Genomic DNA, 16,087 nt, shown 5'->3' with positions numbered 1-16,087 from the left:
ACGCGATCGTGCCGAACGACTCAAGATTCGAGGATCCAAGAGTTCAATTTACACAGTAGAGAGAGAGAAATGGTCACGATACGTTGACTACCGCGTCGTTGACATTATCCCCATGTAGAATAGAAAATAACGATGACGTCAAAATGACGAGAAAATCATATTACAACAATGATACCAGTCATTATTTTTCCCTCATTTTCGCATTATTGTCATCTTCCGTTCTACTTGGGTCGCGATCTCTGGTGCTACTTACGAGTTCGTCTCGTTTCTCCAGGGAGATCGCGGTGCCTGGATCCGCGATCCCCCGCCCATCGTTTCGAAGCCGACGAAACGACGCGCGCGTTCCATGTTCCCGCACGGCACCAACGTGTCAACGGCACGCGCTGACGTCTCCCAGGTAGGACAGAAAATTAGGATGACGTCAAAATGACGAAGAAATGGCTGTAATAACTTGCTTTTCGATCACTTCTCGTCATTTTTGTGTCATTTCGACGTTATTGCGGTTTTCCCCGTTCTTCCTGACGCCGAGTACGTTCAGAAGATACGACGGTTGCGCAACCGTTGAGCGGCTTTAGATTGAGATATTCCTTCAGATCCACGGTAAATCCGAAGGAATAGACCAGTGATCGCTCGCTCGACCGTTGTGTTTCCCGAATGCAGTCGTTGACGCGGTGACGCCCGTCCGCGGGCTCGCTTCAGCGTAGCTTAAGGTTCTCAATTTGTAATCGACGAGCGGGTAACAAAGACTATGTTTACAACCTCAAACCAATTTATGCCCGTTTCTACCATCAAAGATATAGCGCGCAAGCTGTGCTTGCAACGCGACGTCGAGGAACGAGCGTTAATGAACGGTGCGATTAAGTCGATACCTGGCGAGGCCACTCTCGTATTCCCGAAAGTACAAAGGTGCTCTCGCCCGGCAGAGGAGATTTCAAGAAAGTATCGTTTCTCGTCAGCAAGAGCTACCGCGGTAATTTATCGAAAGCTTCTTTGTATTCCCGTTATTCCATTCGGTTCCCGCGCGAAAAATATCAGCCGCGATCCCTTTTTCGGAATGTGAAATTTCTAGAATCAACAGGGAGCATCCTTTTTTTTTATCCTAAATTGCCGAGCGAGTAAGACGGAATTCAGACGTTTCGAGAGCCGAACATTGGATGATCGATGTTAACGATGGAAACGAAACTTCCGGTTCTTCTTTGACGGAACGATCACACACTCGCACCTGCATGTTCGCTTCAGATCCTTTCGCAGCGAGCTTGACAGATCAGACATACCTTGCTTTACATCGACGATTTCCTTGGTTTACTTACAATCGATCAGTGTGTCCGACTTAATCGCGACGTACGTCGCTGTGACGAGCGCAAGGAGGATCGACGTTATTTTATAATAATGCGAGAGTGACTGCTGCACGTAAAAAAAAAAAAAACGATCTCGCGTCGGTGGCCGTGCGAAGACGCGATCTGCCGAATCCTCAAGCGCGCGCGTTAAATCACGTTTCCACGCCGCGAAAGATAGAGAAAGATAGAAAGAAAGGAAAGCGGAAAGAAAGAGGGAGAGAGAGAGAGAGATAGAGAAAATACTACTACTACTCGTCGCTCGACGATGTCATCGCTGGCGAAACCGGACATCCGGTCGTCTCGGCCGACAATGACGATATTAAGATATAATAATATACATTGACGGACTCTTGTAACTACACACACACATATATACATACATATATACATACATGACATGCTAGAAAACGATTCTAACTATTATCTTGTAAGAGTTACTTAGGACCTCTGTACAAACTATGAAAGGTCCGTTAAAAAAAGAAAAAAAGATTAATAAGAAAGAAAGGCAGGAAGAAAGAGGAAGAACAAATACTGTAAGAACAGAATATTTATAACTAAACTAAAAAGAGAAAGATATCTTTCACTACTTTCAGCACTTTCAACATAATCATTGTAATAGCCACTCTCTTTAAGGATCGTTAAAGAAAAAGAAAAAACCGATTTCGTTATCACAGCTCGAGCTTCGTGCGACTTCTTTCCCACCCCCTTCCCCAACCTCGTTTCACCCCCTTACGTCTTCATCGACCGGCAAATTGACTTCATGGAGGGATATTCATCACGGTCGCGAAGAGCTGCCCTATGAAACAGACTGAAGAGAGATCAGGATCGCCACGGAAAATAAATTTTGAAATTCCCTGATTTGTTAATATTTTTTACAGTGGAGAATTTCCCATGACCAATGTGTAATCTTAAATTTAACGTTTAGAAACAGGGATTGCAGGAAAGAGGTAGCTTATATTATTAGAAGCGACATAAAACTCAGAGGTTCAATAACACGCTATAATCCTGAATGCGGATTCAGACTGATAAAAAATAACTGAATATTAGAAAAAAAAAGGAATACAGTTATATGAAATGAGATACCGACAGACAAAAGACGATTAAAGTTTGGGTCTGCAAAAATATATTTGTACTTTCAGTGCCCTCATGAAGAAAGCGTCGCTTTCTTATTATCTAAGAAAGCCACATATCTGCCGCGATCGGCCGAGCTTATCCTCCGCCGCCAATCCTTTCAGGAGAGCTTGGTTCAGCTTGTGAGCGACGCTCTTTCCCACCTGTAAAGTCGAGCATTTCAAAAACTGGCTTCGATCTATATAACTCATCTCCGACAAATACACAGAAATGCGTTACCTCTAGCATCTTAATTAAGGTGGTAGGCTGCAGACTGGCGTATCCCATCTTGACTACGGACGTCATCTTGCCATTCGGCATCACGGACATGATGAGGCTGGCGGTGCTGCATGATTCCTCCTCCGACGTTGGATCCACCACGCAGTTGTCGCCGATCTGAAGGAGAACAAATCGAAATCATTAGTCCGGATCTACAAGAAGGTGTAGCAAGTCTATTGCTCTAAGTACTGAATTGTAACGTAATTTCTAGCGACAAGCGTTTCCAGCGCTACCAAATATCGCGAATCCTATTCACAACGATATTCGTAACGATTAACATCGCCGTGCCCACCTTGCACACCGTTATCACTATTGGATAATTCGTCACGTCCAGTTTGACGCAATCGTAAAGATCGTCCGACAGCTGAATGTCTGGTTCACCGCCGTCGAGCGTCGCCGCGATTACCCTCGGGATCTCGCTGTTGTACAACGCAGCCTTCACCGCGGCGCCTACCGCGTCGAATAGATTCCCGCCGCATTGTAGAATCTGCGGAGGACAGAGAAGGTGACATGACAGCCTCGGTGGTGCTTTGTCATCCGATAATACTCACCAAAATGTCCACGTACATTTTCCAACACTTCTTGTGAGGTAGTATGCACAACTGCCTCAGGTCGAAGGTTTCGGATGTTTGGTAAGCCAAGGACAGGAGATTGCTTATCTCGGTTGCAAGGTCTTCTCCTCCTTTGCCTTCAAACGCTGGTGTGGCATTGGCGGAGCTGGAAGAGACAGTGTAGACACACCGTGTTCCGCATCGATTGAAGATCCAAGCCTGGGATCCAGGATACGTACCAGTCCACGAAGAAGTCAAGTTTGCCTTCCTCGGGTTTGTCCGCGTGCGGGGTGTCGATCTCCACTTTCACGCCGACCAACACGTCCGTGTTGCCTATTCTCAATCGTGCCGATCCGTGTGCGTGCGGCATCAGTCTGGTTTCAATCTCTATGGAACGATATTCGTATCTCTGCCGTCCGTCGTTTCTGAAACCGGTCTGATCGCCGGCGTAATATAAATATATAAACAGAGAGTTAAAAGGACAAATATACATATATATTATCTCAAATAAATCGGTGACATTCTCCGAACGCACACACTTGCGAATGAAAATAATTGCACGTGCGCCGTAATCACGTACACACTTACGTCTATCCCGTGGAGAATAAACGTCTTCTCGCCTAAGCTCAGAGGAATCTCGGCCATCTCGAACAAGATAATCTCAAGCGCAGACAGAGAGGAAGAGTGTCGGTCTTAAATTAATAAATGTTATCGCGGATCACCGATCACGATTTATCACTGTATGACGCTAAACAAAGTGACATAACCTCACTTAAGAAGATACAGGCTGCGTTCCGAAATTTACCGCCAGTACTAAAAGTCTATAGTTTATGTTACGTATACTACAGATTTTCAGTAGAGGATGTAGCGATAGGAGCGTACCGATTGACCACCAATCACAGCTAACCATGATTTTCTAGTGTCGGCCAATCGGTGTAGCCCGTGGTTAGTCGGCTTCCACTACTTCGTCGTATTTTTTTGTGTATTCTGAAATTTGTAAAAAAGAACAGACTTCAAGTATCGAATATGAGGAGAATGATTGAAGTCATAGACCAGTTTTCCATGATTTTCCTAAGCAAAACACCTTTATCCTTAGAACGTATAAATAAACCAAGTAACTACCGTTTATGAATTTTTCCTGGTCGGTAATACGCAATGTCCCTGACGTGGTCAATTATATAAATTATCTCGCTAAAATGTATACTCACTGGGTTCCACAGAAAAGATAACATCGCATTTATTGTTAACAATGTCTGTGGACATTTGTACATTCGTTCTAGTGGTATAATTATTATGATATTATACTAATAAAAGATTTGTATATAAGGAACACGCATGAAGTGCATTCTTCAATTTATATGGGAGACTTGTCGAAGCCGTTCACATAGAACTGGTTACCCTTCACTTTATACAAAGCATTCAGATCCTTGTTATCAGGATACATAATGGTTCTAGTTACCATTATCTTCCATCCTGATTTCTTCATCCAATCCTGGAAGAATAAAATAATATACGCAGAGTAATCATGAACCATGTCAAATGCATTATTCAGCTCAGTGAAAATATCTTTTTCTATTGTGTCCAACATACCATTCTACCATACTTCAGATGATAATATATCCAATACAAAACAGCGGTACCCATTGCGCCCTTAGTTATAAAGTGCCGTATGAGAAAGGCGCCTTGTGGACTCTGCAAATAAACAGATATTACTTTTGTACTATTCCATACAGTACAAAAGCTAATGTTAAAACTGTTGCAACGTTGCAGCAATATTACTGCGAGCTTTCGTTCGCTATATAGAGTGCTATATTGTAGTGTTTATCAAATATTTCCTGATTTGTTGTCGAAATATTCTCTCTCTCTCTCTCTCTCTCTCTCAATTGACTTCGTTTCATTAATATACGCATATCATGAAATTTACTGAATTAAACTGAAAACTGCATTGACGGAACGATAATAAAATGGGGTGAAATTGAGAGAGAATTTCAGTAAAATTTTCAGCATAATATTTCCATCAGGATTCGTACCAGAACTGGCTCCATCATGTCCTGAAATCTGTTCCATGGCCACTTGTAAAATCTCCTGATCGGATTGTACATCTCTTTGTACAAACTCTCTGACCACACCGGTTCTTCAGGAGCCAATATTTGAGCCTTCAACCATTTCTTCCTCCATGCTCGTTCCTCGTCTGTCATTCCCAACATTCGTTCTCTCTCTCTTATCATACGCCGTGCTATACTCATGGGTCTCTCCCCTTCCATGGCAGGGTTTGTCACAGGTTCCGGTACTCTATAAAACAATGAATCAATTAGTTAATATCTTTGATATGACTGATTATGAATATACCGGTCTTATATCAACAAGAGTTGATACGATCAAATTATCTGTTGTTAGAGCCTGATATTATTCTAACTCCAACAACAATCTAATATATTGTTCTTTGTAACTATCGTCATGTATAGCGAGCTGTTATATCACATAGAACTTGACTTTCTGATTCTGAAGTGATAAAAAGGAAAGGAATCTATATACATAAAATATATAACAATATAACATCGTGTTATGGTGTTTGGTAATTTGTTTTCCTACAAAGAGCAAGTTTTTACTTTATTTCATGTCAAAACAACTGTCTAACGAAATCTACTGTGCGCCGTCTCCTGTCACGTATGTTACTTGTTTTAGGATTTATATATATTACAAAATATATAAGAGTGTACATAATGATGGAAATATCATACTTCGCCATGGTTCTACTGGTGATTACACGCTAGATCCAGCACTTCAAAGCCACCAATTTTCAAGTCGTACGTGAGGTTATATGTTATATCACACATCAAGCACTGTACATAAGATCAAGTACGTTTCGCGCCATCTCTCGTGGAAAACGATCTTCAAATATGCGATCTAGTTTGAATATCCGGAATACATATTGTTACGCTCGCGCGGGGAAATAAAACGAGACAACGTTAAGTGGGAAACAACACTTCGACTATATATTTGCTATTTACAAGAAAGCACGCGTAACTCGCAGACTCAAGCTCTCTCTCTCGCGAAAGACCGACGCGCACGTCGCGGCGATTCGACCGCCCCAGAGAGAATCTCTCAAACCCGTTGTTTGTCGGTCAACGCTGATCACCTATTGTTTACGACTCGTCAAGAGAATCAGCTGTACGTTCAGAGCGCTAAAAGCGCGGGCATCAAGACACGGGCGTAACAATATAAACACAAAAGAATGTAATAATACATAACACTATAATATTGCGATATATATCCGCAAGGAATACATGTAAAAATACTTAGAAATGAGGATACTGTCCTAAATCTACCACAATAAAGGAGTGTGCGATAAATAAATAAATAACATAAAAAATAGAACATAATTATTCGAAAGGGAACGTTAAAAGTATAAAATTTCCCGTTGGCATCGGGAACGACGAGGAATAAAATGAATTACCGCGTGGTCTCGTAGGTATATCATTTATTTATTTAATCGATTTTCTCTCTCGCAGTATATTCTTCTCATTCATATACTTCATCTTTCGTAAACCAATTACAAGTATCGTCATCTATTATCTAAGGGTATAGGTAAGTAAGTTACAGGTTCTTTTTTTTTTTCCACAGTATTGACTCTATATACTATCCAGATGACTAAAAGTCTGTATCTACAAATATATTACCTCATATCTCATATGTGTATACAGGGTGTCTCGCGATCGCCCTTTCTCCCAACGACGGATTGTGGGAGCGACTGAGAGAACTCTACGTCGAAACGAATCACAAAACGCAAATCACGCAACGGATTTAACGCACAACGACCCCCTTTCGTTTACAATGCGGCTTAAGATAATCGTGATTTTCGACGATGTTCGGTCGAGAAACCTTCTTGGAGACGCGCGGAGTCGAACGACAGAAATCGCCTGCCGCTTATTGTCCAGACGCGCCTCCTCAGCTCGTGCAGTATCTATTGTCAAAAGAAAGCAGACACCTTGCATACATATAATATATATGTATATATATGTATATATATATGTATATGTATATGTATATATGTATATGTATATATATACATATACATATACATATATTAGGGTGGAGATCGGAGAAGGCGGGACTTTTCATCAGGGATTCACCGACGAATTTGACGCTGATTTTTCCTCGGCAAAGACATCAATCGAGCTTAAATACGCGGTTACGTAAGACGAGGCAAATCTTCAATCTTACGAACTGAACGCGATGGTGTGCGTGCAGGGGGTAAGAGTAACAAAATTTCACTCTCTCTCTCTCTCTCTCTCTCTCTCTCTCTCTCTCTCTCAATTTAAAGTACATCTAAAAGAAACCGAACTTGTGTGACTTATCTCGAGATAGCTCACAATTTCTGAAGGAATTTTCCGGGAAAGATCCGCCTCGGATTCGTACGATGCGTCCCTGCTCACGTCGGCTCCCGGTTCTCGTCGGATCCCTGCGCTCTCTGTATGTATATTTAATAACATCTTTCTTTATTTCTCTATATCAATATTTCCCTTTTTCTCTTATTTTTCCCTTCCCTTTCCGCGCGGGAGTCCTTTATATTCGAGTCCCAAGGGTCGAGAAGAAATCGTCGCAGTTCACCGGAGCGAAGTGAGCTTACTCGCTCGTTCTTACTCTCCTCTCTTCGTAGAAGCTTTGGTAAAAGGATCCTTTTTTTTCTTCATTAATCGGTTATACGATACGTTAAAAGTAGATTTCACTTGATTTGACACATACGATTGAGGTTTCGAGCAAGTTTGTCTGCTGCTTAGCTCGCATCTCACAGCCTAGAGGTGATTTAAATCCAGCGCGGGAGCCCCATTTTCAATGGAGCGCGCCGCAAAAACGCCGCACTATAATACTCCGTCAAATGCCAAGCCCGCAGGTATACTTTTATCATTTTTTTTTTCTTCTTCCCTTACGATGTTACCTCGCGACAGCCGAGCGCGTCTGTCGCCCGAAATTTACACCCGAAGTTGCCCGCGGAACACGCAGCGACCGTATATCTTTTCGCGAGAGNCCCCCCCCCCCCCTCTCTCTCTCTCGATCCTCGACCGCAGAGAGGCGAAAGATACACCGAGAAAGATCCGAGAGAGCATCCGGAGAATTAACAATATCCCGACGATACCGCACGAGGCGAATATTCCGAGAAGTGGTCGCCGCGGGGTGAGATGCAAATACATCAGGAGGATGAAAAATCCCCCCTCCCCCCTCGCCGGGAAAAGAAGAACGCTCTCTCGTTACATGTGTCGCTGCGCGGGAAAACCTTCCCGACCGCATTCTAGGTACCCTTCTCCGCTGACCGATGATTGAAAGCGGTCACGACGCGCGCGTCGTGCCTTCGAGACGATTTCCGCTTTCACTCGCGGTCCGAACGAAATCTCTTAGGCTGGATCTACGGTGAGGCGCAGCACGCCTTTAGCCTCTGAACGATAAACTGCAATTTCCCGCAAGAAGTGTGTCTTCGGCGTTCGGCGTTGGGAAGCGCCTACCTGCCGGAAACTCGTACGCTCGGAACAAGAGGCCGAAGGCTCACTTCATCTACCGTAGATCTTACTCTACTACTTCGCAATGCGAGAATCCGGTTTACAGCCGTGACAACGTATTGTGCGCATTTCCGTCCGCTCGCGCTGAGTTTCGCGGGGGGTCACACTTGCACCGCTCTTCCGCCACAGCTCTCGTTTCCCTTTTTTTTTTTCTTTCTATTGTGCTTATGTATTTTTCCTTTTTAAGTTTTTCAATTTCCGTCCGCGTGTAAAATCGTCTCCTCGCGCCGGAGAAAGAATATCTAAAACGCGTTCGAAGCGCGCCGCTTATTTTTTTTCGCGAAGCGAGCGTAAACCGCGGGCGCCGGACGCGTCCCACTCGGTTACCAATACAACACACATGAGCCGAATAGAATGAGAGCGGTGTAAGTCGTGCGTGCGTGTATGTGTGTGTGTTTTCACTATGAAACTAAGGAGAACGAGGGATTGCGGAGCGGCTACGCGCGACCCGCTCCGCTTTCTCAAACTCTTGCCTCGCACCATTTTCATCCTTAACAGTTGGATATACATATGTATATATTCTCTTTATATATTTTTCACACATGTGTATACGTACACACACACACACACACACACACACGTCACATATATGTGTAATATATACATATGTGTATCACACTCATATGTATAGATGTATAGATGACATATATATTTATATATATATACGTGTGTGTGTGTGTGTGTGTGTGTGTGTATCACACACACATGCGTACGTTTGGTGTCCACGTGGTCATTGTGCATGTAAAGTATATATATATATATATATATACGACATAGTAAAATATTAAAGCGGCAGCAGAATACACTGCAATACTGTTCGATATCTGTGAAAAGGATGGTGGTGCCTCCTCCTCTCCTCGTTTCCTTCCTTTTCCTTTCGCTTCTTTCCTCTCTTATTCATCGGCCGCCTACGTATTTTTATGGCAAAGACCGCGCGGTCCTCCTCTCTTCCCCTTATACTTCTTTTATCTATGCGGTTTTATGTACAACGTGTGCTAACGACTTACCCCTCGTTAACAGTCCTCGTAATCGCAATAAACTTTCTCACATTTCAACATGTCTCGTATAAACTATGCAGTATGCCAATGTATCGAGTAAGATAATAAGTACACATAAAATATATGCAATCGGTAAGTAACGTAATAAAATTATAAAGTACATTGTGGTCGCAAACATCGTGGACGAGAGGGAAAGAAAGAGAGAGGAAGAGGATAATAATAATATACACACGTGTCTCCTATACGCGCGTGTTTTCGAGTTTATACACGCGTATCGCTCGCACGAATTCATCCCTCGAGCTTACGCTGCCGACGATCGCGAAAGAAACGGGGAGCGAAATCGGAACGTCTCCGTGTCGATTCGCGTCGCCTCTCTCATTTCTTTTTTTTCTTTCTTTTCGTTTCCTCGAAGTTTCCGGAATTTCGCGCGATTCTACGCTACCAGCTTAAAAAAGGACAAAGGTGAAGTGATTCGCGGGACACACGGGGATCCCCTCTCTCGTTCAATTAATCTTCATCGTCTACGACCAAGCGAGCCGGCGACCATCGATTCGCGAGCAACCGTACTTATAATGCGATATACACTTTCATATGGCGATCAACGTTTTTCATATACTGCTCCTTCTTCCCTCCTCTTCCTCTTCATCTTCTTCTCCTTCTTCTTCTTCTACAGTTTTCTCCTCTTTGTTATCTTCTCTAGCTACTGGTATTGCAGGACAGTGCACTTTACAATGAATAATGTGAATGTNGGGGGGGGGGGGAGGAGGATACCCCGGAACTGACGCGCCTTCGTTCCTTCCGGATAATGTCGATATGCTCTCCACGTCAACTCGGCGAGATACTGCCTCTAATTTGCACAATTGATCGGTTGATTGTCGCTTCGTTTAAAAAAATATCGTGATCTAATATCATATACTGGAATTCGTCAACGTCAACTGTGTTCACGACGAGCGCGCTCGTTCGCGCAAAACGCCGCGTCGTCGTCCAATCCGGTTACTGACTGACACTTGAAATGAAAATCGGAGAAGGAAAACTGTACATTTGTATTCTCGACATGAAAAATTTATCCGGATCCGCGTTCTGCCGCGGCTCTGTCTCGGGAAGTAATCGCTTTCCTGATCTCGGAATGATATACTTTCTGCGTTTCCGCGTGTTATCCGCGTTCGAAAGCGGAGAAAACGCGACAGTCCCGGCGCATCCTCTGTGTATGTGTACGTGTACGCGCGCGCGCGCGCGCGCATATGTGTGTGTGTATATATACACGCGGTGAGTTGCCGCGTAATCCTTAGTACAATATAACTTGTTTACGGACATCGATTAAGAGTAGCATATCGATAAATATTACGGTCGAACGCTAATACCGCAGTCGTTTCGATCTTCCCGATTCCCTCGACGGGGTTCTCGCGCGTGGTAGGAAACACGAAGAAAAGGGAAACACGGCGGATACGACGCGCTCGACGCTAATTCAATGTCGCGTCGCGGCGCGATTAATCTAAACATCCAAGTTACTTGGCCAATTTAGAAGACGAAAGTGAAGGCTACAGCGAGATCGGACCGTTTCCATCTTTGTATCGCCGTCGCAAGCTGAACGGCGATCGAAAGATGGAGGATACTTCGGCCGTTTTGGCGAGATGAAAGTGGCTAAAATTAGATTAACTTTTTGCCGCACCGTTGTCGCACCGATGTCGACAATGCAATTTCACGCCGTGTGTGTATGTGTGTGTGCCGATAATCTAAAAACACACGTCTACGTCCTCGTCGCTGCGGCGAGTCGGAGGATCGGAAGAAGGATCACCGACGTGCATCTCGCGTTCGCGGATTAACTAGTGTGTGTGTGTGTGTGTGTGTGTGCGCGCGTGTGTGTGTGTATTTATATAAGATAATACCTATCTAAATGGAGCGCGGCCGGAAATGGGGCCTACGCGCGGAACGTGACATGCACACGACACTTAATGCGATTAAAGTTTCACCGTTACGCTAAACGCTATTATCCTTCGATGAGATTCGGCAAGGACCGTCGTCGTCGTCGTTTTGGCATTGAGTCTTTCGGGTGCGCTCCTCCTCACGTCGCGATTCAACACTTGGTGTTATCAGTTAGTATGCGATAGTGGCATCTTGGACCTGTAGGCCTTAAAAGACGATACAAACGCGCGCGCGCGTGCCTCTGTGTATGTGTCTCTCTCTCTCTCTCTCTTTCTCTCTCTCTCTCTCTCTCTGTGTGTGTGTGTGTGTGTGTGGTGTGTGGGACTCACGTGTGCACGGAGTCTGTGCGCGTAGAGAGATTTCCGCGCGCGAGGTTGGAAAAAAGAGCGGGGCCTCGGCCCCCGGAGGAAATGCAATATTTACTCACAACGTACTCGCTTTTCTCCCTATTATCAAGTACACACACATAATCGATAATCAAAGTCGGCGCTACCCTAGGCTACCTTCTAAATTCATCTATCAAGCGATAAAATTATAATACATACGTACTACTTATTTTCTCTTCCCTATTAACGACAATGCGTGTAGAAAAATGAGCCTCTCGCGTCTTTGGTTAAACGCGAAGCATTTAGAAAGTAGTCTGGCAGTGGTTTCGTAGATGCTTCGATCTTAGCCTCGGACCAAATTTTGATTCGCCTCTCTCCTCCCCCGCCACCCCCACCTCCCCCGTTCACCCCGCNCCTCCCCCGTTCACCCCGCCCGCCCGTGTCCCTTCGCCGTGTTTTCCCCTCCGCTTCTTCCGTTCTCTCCTTCCCCTCGCATGTCGAACGTGTGATTTTTTTTTGTTCTCTTAGCTCTCGACTGCAAGGAATCGAATCGAAGTGACGTTTGAGTTTTGTTTTCTTTGTTTCGGGACGTGTCGTTGAGCTACGGTTAGTGTGTTCCGGCGATCTCCGAAGGGTGTTGTTTCTTTATCTAATCGCGATCGCAGTCCGGCGGCGAGAGCTCGGCTGAGCTTGTACAGAGAGTTGTCTGAAAGTTTGATCTGAACAGTCCCCGCTGCCGTGCGCGTCGTACGTCCGACACACGCGTCTACGTTCGGAAATTCAATCTAAAGGGAACTTATCCGCGTCGCTTCTCGTCGTCGTCGTTGACGATCGTTCGCCGTGGTCCGCGCGGTGAATCGGCCTCGATGACGATGCCTCGTCCTCCTTCGGTACCGACGCCGAACGACCGTCGTCGTCGTCGTTTTCGTCATCATCGTCACTGTCCTCCTCCTTCTCTTCTTTTTCTCAGATGACTCAGAGCGCGCGGCGCAAGTGACTGCGCAGACAATGGCACAAGAGCAGCGTGTTCCTTAGGGTGATGTCGTTTAGGTCACTGAGAAGTAAACTAGAGCTCTGCTTCAGCGAGGCAGCCGCTTCAATTCCCGACGGCTTCACACTTCACGAGTAAATGGTGATCACCTCCCGTCCGCTGCCCCGCACCATCAACACCCTCTCCAAGCCTTCGGTAAGTACTTCGAGGAATTCCATGTCTGACGGCCGACGGTTAAGGAAACTCTAAACAGCCTGACTCTCTTCTCATTTTCATCAAACATCTCTTTCCTATTCGCAATCTCCAAGTCGTTACCTCAAACCGCACGTCGGAATTCGAAAGGGGAAAACGACAAATCTGTTGCGCCCACCTAATGATATCGCTCGCGCAACAAATCCTCTATGTCGTGCTACAAGTTTCCGCGCTGAGCAAAAGGATACAGTTAGATTCACGCTCCATCTTCGTATCCCGCGGCGGCCCGGGAAGATTTAGAATGACCAGTTGAGCGTCATGGCTCTTGTTGACGATTACCTCGTTCAATTTCACCGAGGTGTGCATACGCCTCACGTCACCCTCGTCGCTGTTACAGAAACGTTCGTTAGAAAGTGACATCGGCGGGAGCGCGCGCGCCTCCGGCAGACAGGGAAACGATAATAGTACCTGTTCATTAATGTTCTATTAATTACGTTACTGGAATTCAATCAAGGGTCAGTTCATTCGTGGGGGATCGATTCGTCCGACAAATTCCTCGATAGGTGCGTAATAAACATTTCTGCATTCTCCCACAATAATAATTTATATAGGACGTCCCGGTTCTCGCGACTTTAATTTTACTGAGAGATTCCCCGAACGATTCAGACTTAATTTTTCCCTAGCGAAAATATCCGGGGAGGTCATTATTTCTAACAACTTTTCAGTCATCAAGGTATCTTTTTGATTGGGCCTCAAATTAAAATTCTGTCGAATTAAAGTCCGTTTGAAATAAATCGGGGAAAGTAATTTTGTTGTCCATTGGGTCGCTCGAAGCGTAGTTCGCGAAAAGTTCCACTTTTTCAATCGTATCGATTCGACTTTTCATTTCTGGCTGGATATATAATACATTATACCAAAGGGATTATTTTCCGTCAATAAATGGGCGCATAAATAAATAACTAAATAAATAAAAGGGAAAACCGGCCGATACTCACGGTGTGATCGTAGGTTTCTTAGCCTCTGGGCTCTCGTTTTCCTGCGCGTTCTCCATCGCCTCCTTCTCCGTGTTCTCTCTGTTCTCCGCCTTGGGCGAGCCGCCGATCAGCTTCGCCTCCTCGTCGTTGTTCTCCTTCACCTCGTCCTTCTCGTTGATCTCCTCGGCCTCCAGCTCCTTGTTGTTTAGGTCGGTATCGTGCATCAGCTTCTCCTTCGTGTCGTCGGTGATGTTCGTGTTCTGGCTGCCCGGCTCTTGGAATCGCACCTTCGTCGGCACCTTCGCGTCTACGTTGTGGTGATGGTCCACGATTGCCTGTACCTGTTGTGGGCAACGCGAGTGAGCGGTTCGTGCGACAAGCGTTCCAGGGGACAGTCGGTCAGAAGGCGACTAATTGTCTAGCATCTCAAAGCACTATGACCGCCAAGTAAATGCTGTCTATGTAAGCGTTCGAAAAGGAACGTGCCAATCAAGCCGTAACTGAGGGGCGCGGGAGTTGCCGAGCTGTCACGATAGACAAGGGGAGAGAAGCGTCGCAGGCGCACAAGAATAGAAAAAAAAAAACAACAGAAAGAAACAAATAGAGAATGACAAATAAAAAACAAAAAGAAAGAGAAAATTACCCCGATAGGCAAATTGTGGAAATACTGTATAATAATAGCATCATGAATTGACGAAAAATTTCACAATGGCCACGTTCAGCAGAATGTTCATTTTGCAACTGTTTAGAGTTTTCTGAACTGAGGTTGTTGCAGCATTTGCGGATAAAATATTTCAATCCATATTATTAAATTGATTAAATCTTCAGCAATTCAAATAAAAAAAAAATAGAGGAGAAGCTTTACGTGAATAGCATAAAAATATTTGAATAAACTTGGTATTTATTTACATTTATTTATCTATGTTTTAAAACCGACTGTTTCTTTTTAAAGCTCTGACATGAATGTGTAATATTTCATGTCGCGATGTTTTCAAATTATTATTTAGGAATAATTTTTCATTTTTACAAGAACATATATATATATATACGTAATATAATTTGATTTCTTCAGGTGCAATTATATTTCTTATATAATTAAATATTTCGAACATAATATAACTGAAATATTTTCCTCAATAATTTTACAGATATTCCGCTAAGATGATTCGTCATATCGCTGCTACTTAGCAAGATATTATTTAATTAAGATATTATTTAGAAATTAATCGGGCAAACAGTTACCAATATTTTATAAAAGAGATCATATTTCTCGCTAGACTTCGTCATATAAACGTTTTCCTATCGGGATAAAAAATCTGTCTTCGATCATGAAATTTGAAATTGCGAAAGTCTCGATTGCGAAATAGAAAACAGTTGATTGATACACGAGCGAATTTGCCGGGGTATTTTTACGCGGTGAGACAAAAAAGAGGAGAAAAAAAAAATGAGAGGATCGAAGAGTCCACGAGTGAATCCACGAATCGCAGCCCGCGACAGTTTCTCCCCTCCGCCTGGCGATATTATTCGTCGTACGTATGATCGGCGAGGAGAAATGCGACTGTTATGAGATCTCGTGGGAGAAGGTAAAAAGTGGTCGGTGCGACGGAGCGGCATGGGAGAGGCATGGGACTCCGGGGGTTATCTGACAAACCAGAGGTAATTTTTCCTCGGCGGGTACCTCGTTGAAGTCCACCAATGTCTGCACCTTATCCGCGACGAGCACGCAACAAACAGACACACACACCGATCAGTATCACCGTCACCAAGTTCGTTATAGCATTTGTGTATAGCATTTTTTAAAAATACATGTGTCTACGTGGTATGTACATAAGCTGATTCCCCCCCCCCCCC

The 16,087-nt window shown here is 44.3% G+C and overlaps 3 protein-coding genes across 12 annotated transcripts in view; all 3 read right to left on the bottom strand.

The window, feature by feature from the left end:
* Positions 1–252: 252 nt before the first annotated feature.
* On the bottom strand, positions 253–4,048 carry LOC106748480 (exosome complex component RRP42). The gene is made up of 6 exons (XM_014627023.1): positions 3,866–4,048; positions 3,517–3,713; positions 3,278–3,443; positions 3,019–3,213; positions 2,688–2,843; positions 253–2,611 (listed from the first exon to the last, which is right to left on the bottom strand). The coding sequence occupies exons 1-6, from the start codon at positions 3,920–3,922 to the stop codon at positions 2,507–2,509; spliced, it is 876 nt and encodes a 291-aa protein (XP_014482509.1). The 5' UTR covers positions 3,923–4,048; the 3' UTR covers positions 253–2,506.
* A 441-nt stretch (positions 4,049–4,489) lies between these two features.
* Positions 4,490–6,167, bottom strand: LOC106748499. The gene is made up of 4 exons (XM_014627084.1): positions 6,019–6,167; positions 5,308–5,569; positions 4,868–4,969; positions 4,490–4,769 (listed from the first exon to the last, which is right to left on the bottom strand). The coding sequence occupies exons 1-4, from the start codon at positions 6,024–6,026 to the stop codon at positions 4,632–4,634; spliced, it is 510 nt and encodes a 169-aa protein (XP_014482570.1). The 5' UTR covers positions 6,027–6,167; the 3' UTR covers positions 4,490–4,631.
* Positions 6,168–12,519: 6,352 nt separating this feature from the next.
* Positions 12,520–16,087, bottom strand: part of LOC106748497 (solute carrier family 12 member 4) — an 88,681-nt gene continuing 85,113 nt past the window's right edge. For 7 of the 10 annotated variants that reach the window (XM_014627074.1, XM_014627075.1, XM_014627080.1 and 4 more), the window contains exons 11-14: positions 15,888–15,941; positions 14,258–14,577; positions 13,511–13,650; positions 12,520–13,290 (exon numbers count right to left, since the gene is read on the bottom strand). In XM_014627074.1, coding sequence (XP_014482560.1) covers positions 13,199–13,290; positions 13,511–13,650; positions 14,258–14,577; positions 15,888–15,941 — 606 coding nt within the window. In that variant the 3' untranslated portion in view covers positions 12,520–13,198. The remainder of the gene's footprint in view (positions 13,291–13,510; positions 13,651–14,257; positions 14,578–15,887; positions 15,942–16,087) is intronic. The other 3 variants (XM_014627077.1, XM_014627076.1, XM_014627078.1) reach the window with 3 other exon arrangements.

The sequence above is a fragment of the Dinoponera quadriceps genome, unplaced genomic scaffold (genome assembly GCF_001313825.1).
Source record: "Dinoponera quadriceps isolate SergipeBrazil2010 unplaced genomic scaffold, ASM131382v1 scaffold2915, whole genome shotgun sequence".
Classification (NCBI taxonomy): Eukaryota; Metazoa; Arthropoda; class Insecta; order Hymenoptera; family Formicidae; genus Dinoponera; species Dinoponera quadriceps.
This window is presented reverse-complemented; position numbering and strand designations above follow the sequence as displayed.